Below are 14,667 nucleotides of genomic sequence, written 5' to 3' on the forward strand. Positions count from 1 at the left end.
TAATATCACCAACGAAGATTGGTATCATGGCTCCTTTTTATTTTTGCTGATCAGAAAACTTTTTTTTTTTTTGGTGGTGGTATTGGGGTTACTGGAAGCCCTTCTACCTCTGGGCTACACTCCCAGACCTATTTTCACATTTTTATTTGGAAACAGTGTCTACTAAACCAGCACTCACGGCTGGCTTCAACCTGCGCGATCCTCCTGTCTCTGCCTCCCAAGCGTGGGGATTACAAGCGTGCTCCACCACGCCCGGCAATCAGAAAACTTTTAAAAGCTATCTTGTGTGCCCAGCAATGCTGATCAGAGGTAGAGCACTTATTTCGCATATAAATTCTAGGTACTGGTCTAAGCTCTGCAAGTAATAATAATAATGATAGTAAAAGTAATAATAAATATACAATGTTATTTTAATTTATATTTCTGTGGCCACCAGAAAAAAACACATCCTCATTTTAAATTATGTATATGTTCTGGTGTTTCAAGGATCTGAGGATATGATGCACCTTTTTCTTTTAACTATTTTCTTGTTTTTGCTGCTTTTATTAATGTACATTCAGAGAAGCCAACTGAGAAATATCTAAAGTTTTATGGAAGAAGATATTTATTAGAAGAATGAATTTATCCCATTTTAAGTTTTATGGTAGAATAATTATCCAAAGAAGGAAGCTGGACGCTCAAAGAAAGGTCACTAATAAGCCCTGTAAAATACAATTGAGGTCGGCAAATCAGAACCTGCCAGGAATACTGAATGCAGTATCTACTGCTGGTGCCGTAGAGCATGAAAAGGGCTGGAGTTTCTACAGGGAAAAGTTGGTGGACAAGGAGAGCAAACACAAGGACTAGATAGAGTCTGCACCTCTCTGTCATCCCTTCATCACCTCTTAGCACAACGACCTTCAGACTGCAGTGGCTGCAACTTCACTTTATTTTCCAAGTATGGCACAAGCATTTTCTTCATATTTAACCTGAAACCATACAAGAAAGGAGGTTCTATACAACCTAGTTGCCCTTAGTGAAGTTGATCCTGAGAAGACAAGATAAAGTACTTTATCAACTATCATAAATATCCACAAAAGGCAAAGAAAGGGAGTGATCCAATAAACTTAAGCAAAATCAATTGAGCATAGAAAGTAATCTGGGTTTTTTTTTTTGTTTACTTTTGTCATATTAATTACATTTCCAGAGAGATATACATTGCAATTCATTGTATTTGTAATTTTATTAATTGTTGATTTTCCAAGAGTTTGCTTTTGTATTATTTATATTTCAGCATAAAATATGTGACGTTTACAAATAACAGCTTAATTTTTATTATGATCTTTACTGCTAATACTTTAGTACTTCTAATGTGGAATTTCACCTTCACTGCCCTTCATAATCACTAGTCCTGCTTACTTTCCTATTTGCTTTAACCCGGAGCCACTTTATCCTTTAGTTTACTATTTTGAATTAAATATTTTACTTCTAAATCCGCATCTATCGTGTGTGTGTGTGTGTGTGTGTGTGTGTGTGTGTGTGAGAGAGAGAGAGAGAGAGAGAGAGAGAGAGAGAGGGAGGGAGAGAGAGAGAATGTATCAGCTTTGAACCCTGAGAGGCTTTACCATGGAGCTAATTCCACAGCCCTTTTTATTTTATTTATTTATTTATTTATTTATTTATTTATTTATTTATTTATTTATTGGTGGTACTGGGGTTCCTGGAAGCCCTTCTACCTCTGGGCTACACTCCCAAACCTATTTTATATTTTTGAAACAGGGTCTCTTACACCAGCGCGGCTGGCTTCGAACCTGAGCGATCCTCATGTCTCCGCCTCCCAAGCGCGGGGATTACAAGCGTGCGCCACCACGCCCGGCCTAGCCCTTTTTATTTTTAATTTTGTAATTGAATCTTATTAAGTTACTGTGCGCTTCTTTTGAATCTGTGCTCCTCCTGTCTCAGCCTCCTAAGAACTGGGATTACAGGTGTGCAGCACTGAGCCTGGCTAACAGAACAGATATTCATTTAACCCAATTTATATCTCTTTCAGTGGAAAAATTAGTATATATGTTGAATACTCACTGACAGACCAGATTTTATTCATTTCTCTTGCTGCAATTGCACCTGCCACTTATTTTTAATTGTGGAGTATTTATTCTTTCTAGTTTTGATAAAGTTGTAATGTATTTCATTTATTTTTTACTTGTGTAACTTACCATTTGTTTTCTAGCCTTCAAATATTACTTTCATTTCATCATTTCATTTGATCTTATAATTAGAGGCCTTAGAGCAAATGATTTTGTCATTAAGATACCTGCTTTTATTTGCTGCTTAATCTCTTCTCAATAAAAGATCTTCTTACCATTTTCAATTTCCATTTATCCTTTCTCATCTCCCATTCCTTTAATGGACTTCTATAATAGTTTTATAGCTCTTACTCACTACTACCTGTATTTTCTGAGAGAATTTGTTGCTAATCAGAATGGTCTTTTATACCATTTTCTTTCCTTTTAGTATTTTTTATTTATTTTAGTATCTCTAAGAAGAATACTATCTCCTTGAATTTTATTAGAAAGATAATTAGATAAGAATTAGTGAGCACCTAGAGACTCCAGGAAGAGTTGATGTCATAACCTCTAGTCCAAAATATAGTCTGGAGACAGTGTGTGATTACAAAGATAAAAATTATAATTGTACACTTGTAATAAAATAAGGGCTACTTTCTGGATAATAATGCATTTGGTAATTTCAGATTTTTTAATCAAACCAATAGTATAATGAAATTGGCTGCATTGAACAAGTCAGGGAAGGAAAGGACCAGCTGAGAGATTTAATGCACATTGGCAAAACCTGATTTAGGTATTGGCACACAAGCTTTAACATGCAAACTTTCTGAAAGTGAACATATGTAAATCCTTGTTTTATTGTGCAAAATATAATGCTATGTTTTCCCAAATATCCAACCATTGTTTTACAATAAAAAAAACCACACAGTTAAAATCTTGGAGCTTTGAACACTCAGGGCTTATATAACCATATGCTATCTATTCTTAAAGTAATTGCAAAAATGTAATTCTTCTTTTGGTATAAGGCCTGCAAAGTCTAAAAATATATCCTGGCTGAATTTGGCACATTGACTACAGTGTATATTTGTTAAATGTAATGAAGAGAAGGTATTTAGTTTCTTCCTGTTACAGAAATTATATCAAGGAAGGAAGTTTATTTGATATGAAGTTTATAATTTGATAAATATTTTATCAGGTCATATAATGTTTTCTACTTTTTTGGTGATGCTAAACATAGATTATTTGGATTTACATTAATAAATAAAAGGCTGTAATTGAGATATTAATCATTGACATATATATCAAGTTACCAATATTTATTTTCTTAAATGAAGTTCTACTTCCATGATCATCCTATGGATTTTGTTTCTACAAACTCTTTGTGTATGATATCACAATGTTTAATTTTAGAAACCTTTCAGGTTCAGATTGTCACACAGCATTCCATATAGATTTATATCAGTGAGATATTTTGTTACCACTTCTACTATATTCCTTTCAAAAAGTAAAAAGGAATAACCTTGATCAAACCAGGCACAAGGATTGCACTTCTGCAGCTAGAGGACATGCAATTCTCTTCCAGGAGACAGGGCTTGTAGAATCTGTGGGGGTGGAATGGCCTTTACAGAACATCTAATCCATCAGCCTTTTTACAGGCAGGATATCCAAGTCCAAAGAGGCAAACTGATCTTTCCCGAGTTACACAGCATGCCAGCATATAGACTTTTATAAATGTTTTGCCTTAGATTTCTGAATAAACACCCTCCATCTACCACCCAGTGCTAAGTCAACAAATGACCTTCTAGAAGCAAGCACTATTTTAAAATTACAACTGAGGTGGAATAATGACATTTTATCAACATTATTTTAACATAGTTGTTATCATTTTAACATATATTTTTATATGTAAAATGTAGTAGTTATAGTGACCATATAATATAACACCCAAGCCAGCACCCTTTTTTTTAAGTTTGAGACTATTAATAATTAAAAATATGCTAAGGAAAACTCATAAGTCATTCCATGAATGAATAAAAAATAAGATTAAAATATCAGTTAAAAAAAAACAGTATCACTTCACCCATCATCTCTACCTAGACTTAGCTTTATTTTGAGTTTTATTAATACTCACAATTTTTATCATCACTTTTTTTTTTTTTTGTGATACTGGGGATGGGAACCTAGGGGCATTCTACCTCTGAGCTATACCAACAGCCCTATTTATTAATTTATTATACTTTATTTTGAAACAGAGTCTCACTAAGTTGAGGAGGGCCTCACTAAGTAGCTGAGGCTGGCTGCGACCCTGTAATCCTCCTCCTGTCTCAACCTCTCAAGTACTGGGATTACAAGTGTGTGCCACCCTGCCCAGCCTTCACTTTTTTTCTTTTCAGTACTGAGGATGTAACTCAGGGGCATTTTACCTCTGAGCTACACAACCAGCTCTAATTTTTAGTCTATTTTTGAAACAGGGTCTCATGGAGTTGCAAAGGGCCTAACTATGTGCCTGAGGCTGTTACTGAAATGAGATCCTCTAGTCTCCACCTCCCAAATGCTGGGATTACAAGTGTGCATCACCAAGCCCGGGCCTTGGCTTTCACTTTTTTTTTTTTTTTTTTTTTTACAAAGCTCGATTGTGTAATTTAATCTTATCATTAAAAGCATGAGAACAATTTTTTTCTCAGTAAATAAATATTAATGCACATAACATTTTAAATGATTTATTAGTATTATACTGTTATTCTTATGACTGGAATGGCCATGTTCAAATGGAGATCACAGTGTATACAAATCACTCCAGCGTTTTTATGTGTTAAAACATATATTATTTTAGAAAAATAAATATTTAACCAGAAAATATGCCTTTATTTTTATTTTCCTCAGCAAGCAGCCAAATGCCTAATAGGACACAAGCATAGGCCATCCGGCAAAAGCCAAGTTGTCAGGGAAGATAACAACCATAAATTCCTAGCACCACTCCACCAGCATAGCTGAGATACGACTGAATTTACAGAATCTGATAAAAGCAAAAGTGATTTTTGGCAATCAACAAAATATAAGCGTTGTTAATAAGGCCATAGTGTCAGTTTGAAAGCTTAAGTAGTGAATATAACTAATAAATTCATAGTCATTATATTCTTAGATTTTCCAAACAACACAGTGAGAAGAATCGTTATGAAATTGACTGAAAATCATGAAATAATATGACTAACATGCAAATCTCAACAATTTATATTCTAGACTTGTAGTTGAATATCTTACTATTAGATTCAATTAACAATCAATTTAGGGTCATGAAAAATAATTTATTTAGCAAGTATTTTCTGACCAGCTTTTATGTATAGAAAGGCAAGAAAACACAAAGTCTATCTTTTTATTCAAAGTAAACCAGTTTTACAATCACTTAATTTTTATTGCAGATATCAATATTTACACTGTCTGGAAACCAGAAGAATTAATCTGCTTAATTCTGCTGTTTTACTACATTATATTATGTAGTAGCCATAGACCGTAGGCATTTGGGAAATGATGTTAGATTGTACTTCCTTTTGTGATATCATTTGGCTTTTGTTGAAAAGCTGATTTGTGTCTTTAGTAGCATATGGAAGAAACAAGAACTAAGAAATTACTCCATAAATCATATAATATATATGTAAATATGCGTAAATATAAAATATATAGATATTTAAATACGTATTTCCTTAGTCTTTAAAGAAACAATCAGTGTTCAGTCTGCTCTCAAGAACACCATAGTCTCCCTCTAATAGAGTCTCCCAAGAAGATAGCTCTCTCTTCTTTATTTCTTTGCTGTTTGCAGATAAACTTCTTACAGATGTGACTTTGTGGTTTCATTTGACCCATGAGTACCTTAAATAATGGGGTTCTAGAAGGGGAATAGTTACAAGGAGAATTGCTGTCTCTATTTCTGGTACCATTGAGACAACAAGAGGCAGAAATGACAATTTCAAAGTTAATTAAGCCTGAGATTCAAAATCCAAAGAAGGAGCAACTGGGAATTATAAGATTCATCTAGATAAGCTGAGGGTCATATTTCAAGATTCCAAAGAATAAAAAACCTCACTAGGATGCAAAAAGCAGAGTTCCTTTCTTTTCTGCTTGGCAAATGATAGCAGGAGTCCTAATAAATTTTGAGGACTGGAAACTGGTAGTGAGTTGCATGAGAGCAAGAGAAACGGAAATCCCAGTGAGAATGAAAAATCTGGGTCCAATACCGTAAGAGAGAGTGAGGCTGGAATTATACCAAGATAGGCACGTCAGCTTTGGGGAGCCGAGAGTTTGAAGATGTATGCACATAATATGTTTACATCTAGCTATATGTGTATTATTAATAGAAAGCAAGAAAATGACAGGAAAATAATAGGAAATAATAGGAAGGTTGCCAGAGTACGGGTTCTGAAGAGAGGCGTGAGGATGAAGAATTTTTAATTCTAACGTGGGGGAGCCGCCAGCCTACTATCTCTACTAGCTGACCCCTGTTTCTGGGTCAACATTTCCTATGGGTCGACGAGTATGCCTGGGTCAGTATTCTCTATTGTGCCGATGCTCCTGGCGGACGCCTACTTCTGGGTCAATCTCATCTTTATTGCGCTGACGCTGGGTTTTTTTTTTAAGAGGTACTTTTACACACAGGTCAATCAACATTCTCGTGCTATCACCACCGGAATACAATAAAGACCAATACAAAACACATACATTACAGATAGATTAATCAATACCCTCGTGTCATCACCACCTGATCTTCTCCCCAAACCGTGTTGACTCTGGGTGAAGGACAATCAGCTGAGTCAGAGACACTAATCTAGAGGAAAGCCTTAATGGCTCCCCACAGAAGGTATTTTAAAAATCATACTTAATTCCAACTTGAAAAAGTAATTACCCTGAACATTTTAAAAAATGTTTGAACTCTTTAGAGTCAACTTTTATCTATTTTGCAAAGCATATTCAAGATCATAATATTTATATCATTATATTCATGGGGTCTCTTAAGTGGATATTATATAAAAGAGTCATTTTCTCATGTTATTAAAATTTGGAGATTTTGGTACTACTACTACTACTACTACTACTACTACTAATAATAATAATAATAATAAACTCAACACAGTTAATTTAGCCTTCCCTAATGAGACAATTTAGTATTATTTCCTAAACTTTCTGTGATGGAGGTGTCAGCCTATCAGAATATTTCCTTATGCCTGGTTACAAGAAGATTGTTTTTGGAACAGTCTTTGTTCAAACCCCTCTCTGCAAACCCTACTTCTAAAACACAATCTCATGCCGGGCGTGGTGGCACACGTTTGTAATCCCTGCACTTCGGAGGCGGAGACAGGAGGATCGCGCAGGTTTTAAGTCAGCCTCGCTGGCTTAAGAGACCTTGTTTCCAAATAAAATATAAAATAGGTCTGGGAGTGTAGCCCAGAGGTAGAAGGGTTCCATCCCCAATACTACCAAAAAATAATAATAAATAAATTAAATAAAATAAAACACAATCTCTCCTCTCTCTCTCTCTCTCTCTCTCTCTCTCTCTCTCTCTCTCTCTACACACACACACACACACACACACACACACACACACACACACACACAATCTTTTCCTTCTCTTTGCACTCTTTCCTATAAAGCAGATGGTGCTTAAAATTTCCTCGGCCCCTCACAAAGCTGTTCCTCTAGCAACCTTCCCTAAAAGACTGACTTTAAAACAAGCAAAGATGTTCTTTGAATCTCCTGCTAGGCAATCTGGCAGTCCGAGCCAAAACGTTTCTAATTTTAAGAAAAGTAACTTTACAACGAGATAATTTAATCATAGCTGAGTTGCAGAGGTACGGGTGCGGTGCAGCGCTATTAGAAATAATCCCCACATTTGTTTTCCTTCTTTAGAAAAAAATTCTAATTATGTCAAAAATTATATTTATTTTCATTTCTAGGAGATATATCCTAGCCTCTTTGTTCTCACAAACCTTAGACTCAGGAAGCAACAGACTATTTTGCTGAACATCTGTTCAGTAAAGGTTATATGTTCCAGAAGAAAGTTTGAGTTTGAATCAGGGAGGAGAGATAAGAGGAGGAAGGAGACTGTACTGACCCGTGTCCAGCTGGCTCTTGGTCCTACGTTGGACACTGCAGTGGACTTTGTAAAGTTACTTCAATTCTTTCAAATAAGGTGTTGATTTCACTTTTAAATTGAATATTGTTGTATATTATTCTGAAGATTCTTTGTTGCTCAGAGCCTCATTTATTTTATAATACCAGCATGATAATATTACACATAATTTATTGGTTTTTTTAAGAGGATTAAGTTGAGCATTGTGAATAGTATTGTTTGGTACATGCTATTTAGTAGCTAATAAATAGTTCTGTATCACTATCGTAAATTAGGAGCTATAAGCTGAAGCAGAAGAAAACTAAATGTAATGGAATAGATATTAGCATAATGAAACATCATACTGGATAAATTGCATGCCCCCCCCCCCCCGTTCAGATATTTAAGTTTAGGAGGGAAAGATAAAAATGTTTCTGCATCTGCCGTTGCATTTCTGTCAGAGCAGAGATCAACTGTATGTTGTTTTTTTTTTTTAAATGCTAATATTCACTGATCAACTTTTAAGAAAACAGTGCTGCTACCTGAATGTAATAACCAGCCTCCAAGCCTGAAAAATCGGGTGTTAGTAGCAGCTCTAGAGACATTGTGCACAGTCCTTAGGAAAAGTCTTTCTCTCCCTTGTCCAGCAAACCCGGTGCAACGCCCACCCTCACTGCGGCACTGGACGCCTGGGAACTGCGGGGTTATTCCAGGAGTAGCCACTAAGGGGAGCTGGACGCTGGACCGCCCTCTCACGTTGCCATGACAACGACACTGGCGGGCGCACAGTCTGGAGCTAAGTGCTGGCTAAAGCAGGTGTTGGGTTGCAGTGCGCTAGTCTGCTTGCTCGCTCCTGGAGGCGCCTGGGATTTCTTGCAGTTCAGGAGCTTCTCAGAGATTCTGGCTACTGTTCCTCTGCCGCCCTCTTGGACAGCTCCCTAGCCCAGCCAGGAAGCGCAGAGTGAAAATGGTCCACCATTCAGGCTCCATTCAGTCTTTTAAACAGCAAAAAGGTCAGTGAGAATCTTGCTACCCGCTCCCTGCAGGCGTCCTGTCCCCTCTGCTTGCCCTTGCAATGATGTCAGATCAATCTCTTAAGGCTTAAGACACAGAGGTAGGGAACTCTGCAAAGTTTAAAAAAAAATGTTTTAATGCTTTTTTTCACTCTGCATCCTCAGTTTGTTTTGTTTTGTTTTTCTGAGTCTCTGCATGGTGCCTACGAAAAGCGGAATTTGTCATTTCTGAACTTGATTTAGCGTGTATCCCTTAGGACTGTTTCAATGCCTTTCAGTGAACCCTTTACATAGGGTTCCATGAATAGCCCCTTAGGAGCACTCTGAGGCTTAAAGACAGGGATATTGGAAGATGTTTGCTTCCCTTTGTGATTCAGATGTCTAGTAAGCGTCACAAAAGCGAATCTCTTACTTGAAATGCGTTCCACTATTCAAATATAAATACATACTTGGAGAAGTTGGCCTGTCCCAATTGAAAGAGCTCTGTAACTTCCTTGGAAAACTTTGTTTATGCTCATGCCCATGCTTATTAGGGGTTTCTTGGTTTTGTTGTTGTTTGACTTCTTTTCTAGAAATTTACCTTATCATTTTTAGCTCCGTTTTTCTCACTGGATGCAGTGACAAGATACTGTATGGTTATACTTTAATTAAGAATGCTTGCAAGTTATCCCCATTCCCTGGTCCTCGTTCTGAATTTTGTTTAAAATAACTCTTTAATAGCATATATATTTCGAGGGACATTCCCAGTTTTCTGGAGTTTTATTAGCCAGAAGCATGTATTAAACAGCAAAGTTATTATTTTACTGAACGAAACAATATTAGTTATGCCACAGTTGACTATATAGTACTTAAGATATGTGAATGCTGTAATAGTAAATATGTTCATTCGAAATATTTGGATATCATTACTCTCCCTCTCTCTATTATTTCTTTCTTTCTGAAACAGTTGTTTCAGCACATCTGTAACTTTGGTTTTAAACAAAAAGTTGACGAACCTAACAGGTATTAGTTAGGAGAAGTTCCTGAATAAGACAGAATATTGGGATCGAAAAACCTACAAGTCCATAATTATATAATCTATCCAAGGCCAAGTACTCTAGGATTCTTTAAATAAATATTGACTTGAGAATGATATGAGATGCCCAGGAGTAGGTTAAAATGTCAGTATCCAATTGCATTTCAACTTGGAATGTTCCAAAGAAATTTAAGTCACTTCTTTCTGTTTCTTTGTATTATTATTTTGAACACATGTGGCAAACTTTCAGAATGAAAACAAGAATTATAGGAACTTTGCAACTGCCTCACCTAATTAATATTTTCATTTGATGAACTAATTTCTGGGACCTAGATCCTTGAAATGTCCCCTCCAACAATCTCTTATGTATGGATACAAGCTGTGTGCTTGAGGAACAAACCAGCTGTGTGCTTAAGGAGACAACTTTGGGACTAACTCATTACTCAGAGTGAGTAATAAAAATATTATATATGTCCAAGTTTTTCATCTTTTTTTCTTTTATGACACATCATGAACCATTAATTTTCAAGTCTTCTTTTACTTTTTGGCACAAAACCCAACTTTAACAAAATGATAAACAGGAGAAGCAGAAGGGTAGAAAGCAACAAGATTTGCTTTTAGCAAATCTGGTTAATTTCTTTCTAATCAGGCATAGGCATTAGAAAAAGATAAAATTAAGAATTAGCCATATTAAGTTTACAAAGAGCAGGAAGTAAAATGATATCCCATATTCTTCCTAAAGGTATGCAGCAGGAAACTTTTAGGGGTGCTCTTGTACCATAACACTGCATATCAAAGTGTAGAAAATTCTACAGAGGATCTCTGTGGTCCTAGATTTTAGGCTTGTTTTTGTGACTGAAGCATTTTCAGAAAAGTGTTTAACTTCTTCAGGCTTTGTTTCATGGACATCTGGCCCCAGGGCCGTTTCTAACTTCTTTTACCGTACGGAATAGACAGGTGGCAATATGAAGGCAGAGAAGGCTTTTTCCTGACCCAGATCATGAGGATAAGCCTGAGTTTAGTTCACTTTTAGAAACTAATTTAACTGAGTAATCTATTTATGGAGTTTATTTTTGTTAAAATCAAGTGAGTTCACTGTAGTTTTTCAAAATTAGATTTCAACTTTATAATACCTAGAAATACACTGAGGTATTCAGAAATCACCATCATTATAGTATTTTAAAATTGACACCCTAACTTGTAAAAACTTTCTACATGTAAACTCTATACCAGGCATGGATATTATGTTATATATTTCAAAACTGCATAGTAATCAATTTTTCATCTAAACTTCTACTCAGTTTTATTTAACAAATTAGCGTTGACACCAGAATAGTTCTCTGCAAAACTAAATGTTATTTGTAAGCTCAAATTTATCCAAATGTTGCACATCAAACTATGACTCTTTGGAGTTCGACATATTAACTCTAAAATCCTTCTTCCTTCCTTCCTTCCATTACTGGAAAATTAAATCTGGGGCACTTTACCTCTCAGAGAGACCGCCAGTCTTTCTTTTATTTTTTACTTTTAAACAGGGACACACTAAGTTGCATAATGCCTCAATAAATTGTTGAGGCTGGCCTCAGACCTGTGATCCTCCTGTCTTAGACTCCCAAGTACTGAGATTATAGGTATGAACTAACATGCTAGGCTCCTTCTTACAATTTTATTATCTAAACCTCAATTGCTACTTATGTGAAATGAAGATAATAGGATTTACTTTACAGAGGTATAATGGTTATTAATTTGTCTGGCATGCAAATAGGCTCAAAAACTTAGAAAATATGGCAGGTTCATTCATATTCTTCAGAGAATCCTCCATACTGGTTTCCAAAGTGGCTTAAACATTTTAAAGTCAATCCCTAAACTAAACAGGAGGAGGAAGGAGGGGAGAGGAAATGGAATGGGAATTGAGGAAGGGCTAAATGAGTGATGTGTGCATGTATGCCCCTACCATCTTGTATCCCACTTACATGTGTGACTATAATACATCAATAAAATTTTTAAAAAATTTAGAATATAATAAAAATAGTTTTATTATTCCTGGGTTCATTTACCTTTTGTTGACTTTTTAGGAGTAAAACAAATCCTCCACAGGTTCCTTATATTTTTTCACTCTTTTCTTTTTACTCATTCAGACCCAGATTACTTTGGGTCTTCTTAAAGGAAACAGTAGACCAGATCATCTGAAAATGGTTCTCTACAGTGGTCTTTAGATATGATCACAAACTCTGACCTAATCTTATGATATCCCTCAGGGAAACTTCTGAAAAAAAATTCCACAGATACACGACTAACTTGTTAAAAATTTTATCGCAAGAAAATATTAATTATGCACTCTTTTGGTATGCATGCTGTGAACTCTGTTTAGTAAGAGTATAATCTAGAATTCTTTCAGTCTTGACCAGTTACTGTAAATCCCTTCTCTGGAGAAACTGATACAGTAGGAAGACTCACAGGTTTATTAGACATGTTAATGAAAATCGAAGGGAACTCTGCATTTTTTTAGAAAAATATTGACATTTTGTTTCTCAACAATGTCAATTGTGTTTCTGAATAAAGGCACTGATGTATATTTTTTACTCCACATTCATTCCAGGTTTTCTTATGGCAAGGTTTCCTAATTTAGGAGCTAAAAGTGAGAATCTTGGACACTGGTGGGGCATGAAAGCTGTATGGTTATTTTTGAGGTCCCAAGAGTAAATTGGGATGTGTTGTGGCTACAGATGACTGGAAATGCATGTTTTCTTTTGTCTTGGCACATCTTGGAAGGACACATTAGCTGGCAAATTAGCAGTGATTTCTGGGGAAAGTCCATCTTTACTTCCTGACTTGGAATACTGTGTTTCACTTGATTTTTGATGGACTCATGTCATCACAGATGGGAGGAGTGAAGGATCATGATAGCCCTGGCTTTTGATGGTGTGTTATTTAACAAATCACTCCAATAAGGGAGACAAGAGGTCACATTAAACACAGCCTGTCCTAAGCCTTAAGCTTAATGGGATCCGCTAAAGCTAAGTGATTCATCACTTCCCAAAATGACATTTGGTTAAACATAAAAATAGTGTAATTCTGCAGAACCAAACACTTCCTACTCAAACAAGTGGCTTAACAATAACAGTTATGTTGATATGACTGTAAAGCATTATCATTACTTATTTTCTAAATGAATTATTTGCTCTTGTGCTTGTGTATCTGTAAAGCCTCCCCATAAATAACAGTGAAATTCATAATGGCATTTACACACATAAGCAGAGTAGAATTTGAACTATTTCTTTCATTAGTTCTTCCATTTCCCCTTCCCACCTTTGGCCCTATTTTAGCCCAGTGTTCTGATCACCCTTTTCAACTATCTAAAGTCTCTCTCAGAAGCCTTTCTTTAAAATTTCAGTGTACATCATTAAAAAAAAAATCCTTAGTGTGGTAATTCCAAGTTGGAACACTATAGTTTAAAATAATGGTTTTGAATTAGTAAGAATAGTATATATTATGTGATAAATATATGTATTTTCTACTTCAAAATGAACAGAAGTAATAAAGTTTTAAAAATTCATCCAAACTAATTTATTTTAAAAATGTGAATATTTTACCTTTTTGATGATGATTTATTTATTTATTTATTTATTTATTATTTTGGTGTACTGGGGTTCTTAGAAACCCTCCTACATCCGGGCTACACCCCCAGACCTATTTTTATATTTTTATTTGGAAACGGGATCTCTTAAGCCAGCAAGGCTGGCTTCGAACCTGCGCAACTCTCCTGTCTCTGCCTCCCAAGCGAGGGAATTACAAGTGTGCACCACCACGCCCAGCAAATATGTGAATATTTTAAAGAAATACGTAAGTTTTAAAAAAAGGAAATATGCAAGTTTGATTTTCTGAAACAATACATTTCTGGAAAAGGATAGAAAGCTGAAGTTTTTTTTTTTTTTATCAAAACTAAATTTTAAAAAATGTATCCTGTACAGTGATATTACTAAAAATATGTAGAGTTGATTATTAAATAAATCAACCTATTAAAAGAAACTTAGCCCTTTAAAAAATCAAAGTAGCCGGGCGTGGTGGCGCACGCTTGTAATCCCCGCGCTTGGGAGGCGGAGACAGGAGGATCGCGCAGGTTCGAAGCCAGCCGTGCTGGCGTAAGAAACCCTGTTTCAAAAATATAAAATAGGTCTGGGAGCGTAGCCCGGAGGTAGAAGGGCTTCCAGGAACCCCAGTACCACCAAAAAAAAAAAAAAAAAAAAAAAAAAAAATCAAAGTAAAGCTCAATTTTCTTTCTGGTTAATACATTAGGATTTTATACTGTGCAAATGCTAAATAAATATTAGTGTAAACATAAAAGTTTAATGTAAAACAGTTGTAATTTTATGAAAAGAGCCCCTGCTCAAAATTCCCTATAACTAAATTCTTCAACCATCATGGTACCTTTACATGTGTGTTTCTCATGACAAGTTTTAGAACAGTACCTACTTCTCAAGGTTGTAGTGAATG

General features: G+C 35.6%; 1 protein-coding gene across 4 annotated transcripts in view; it reads left to right on the forward strand.

The window, feature by feature from the left end:
* Positions 1 to 14,667, forward strand: part of ANO3 (anoctamin 3) — a gene marked incomplete at both ends in the record, with an annotated part of 387,663 nt that overhangs the window by 113,275 nt on the left and 259,721 nt on the right. For 2 of the 4 annotated variants that reach the window (XM_080703075.1, XM_080703076.1), the window contains one exon: positions 9,113 to 9,158. The exons of the other annotated variants lie outside the window; for them this stretch is intronic. In XM_080703075.1, the coding sequence (XP_080559201.1) occupies positions 9,113 to 9,158 (46 nt within the window). Of the gene's footprint in view, positions 1 to 9,112; positions 9,159 to 14,667 lie in introns of those variants that run through there. 4 annotated transcript variants of the gene reach the window in all.

This window comes from Muscardinus avellanarius, assembly GCF_963383645.1.
Source record: "Muscardinus avellanarius genome assembly, chromosome: 1".
Classification (NCBI taxonomy): domain Eukaryota; kingdom Metazoa; phylum Chordata; class Mammalia; order Rodentia; family Gliridae; genus Muscardinus; species Muscardinus avellanarius.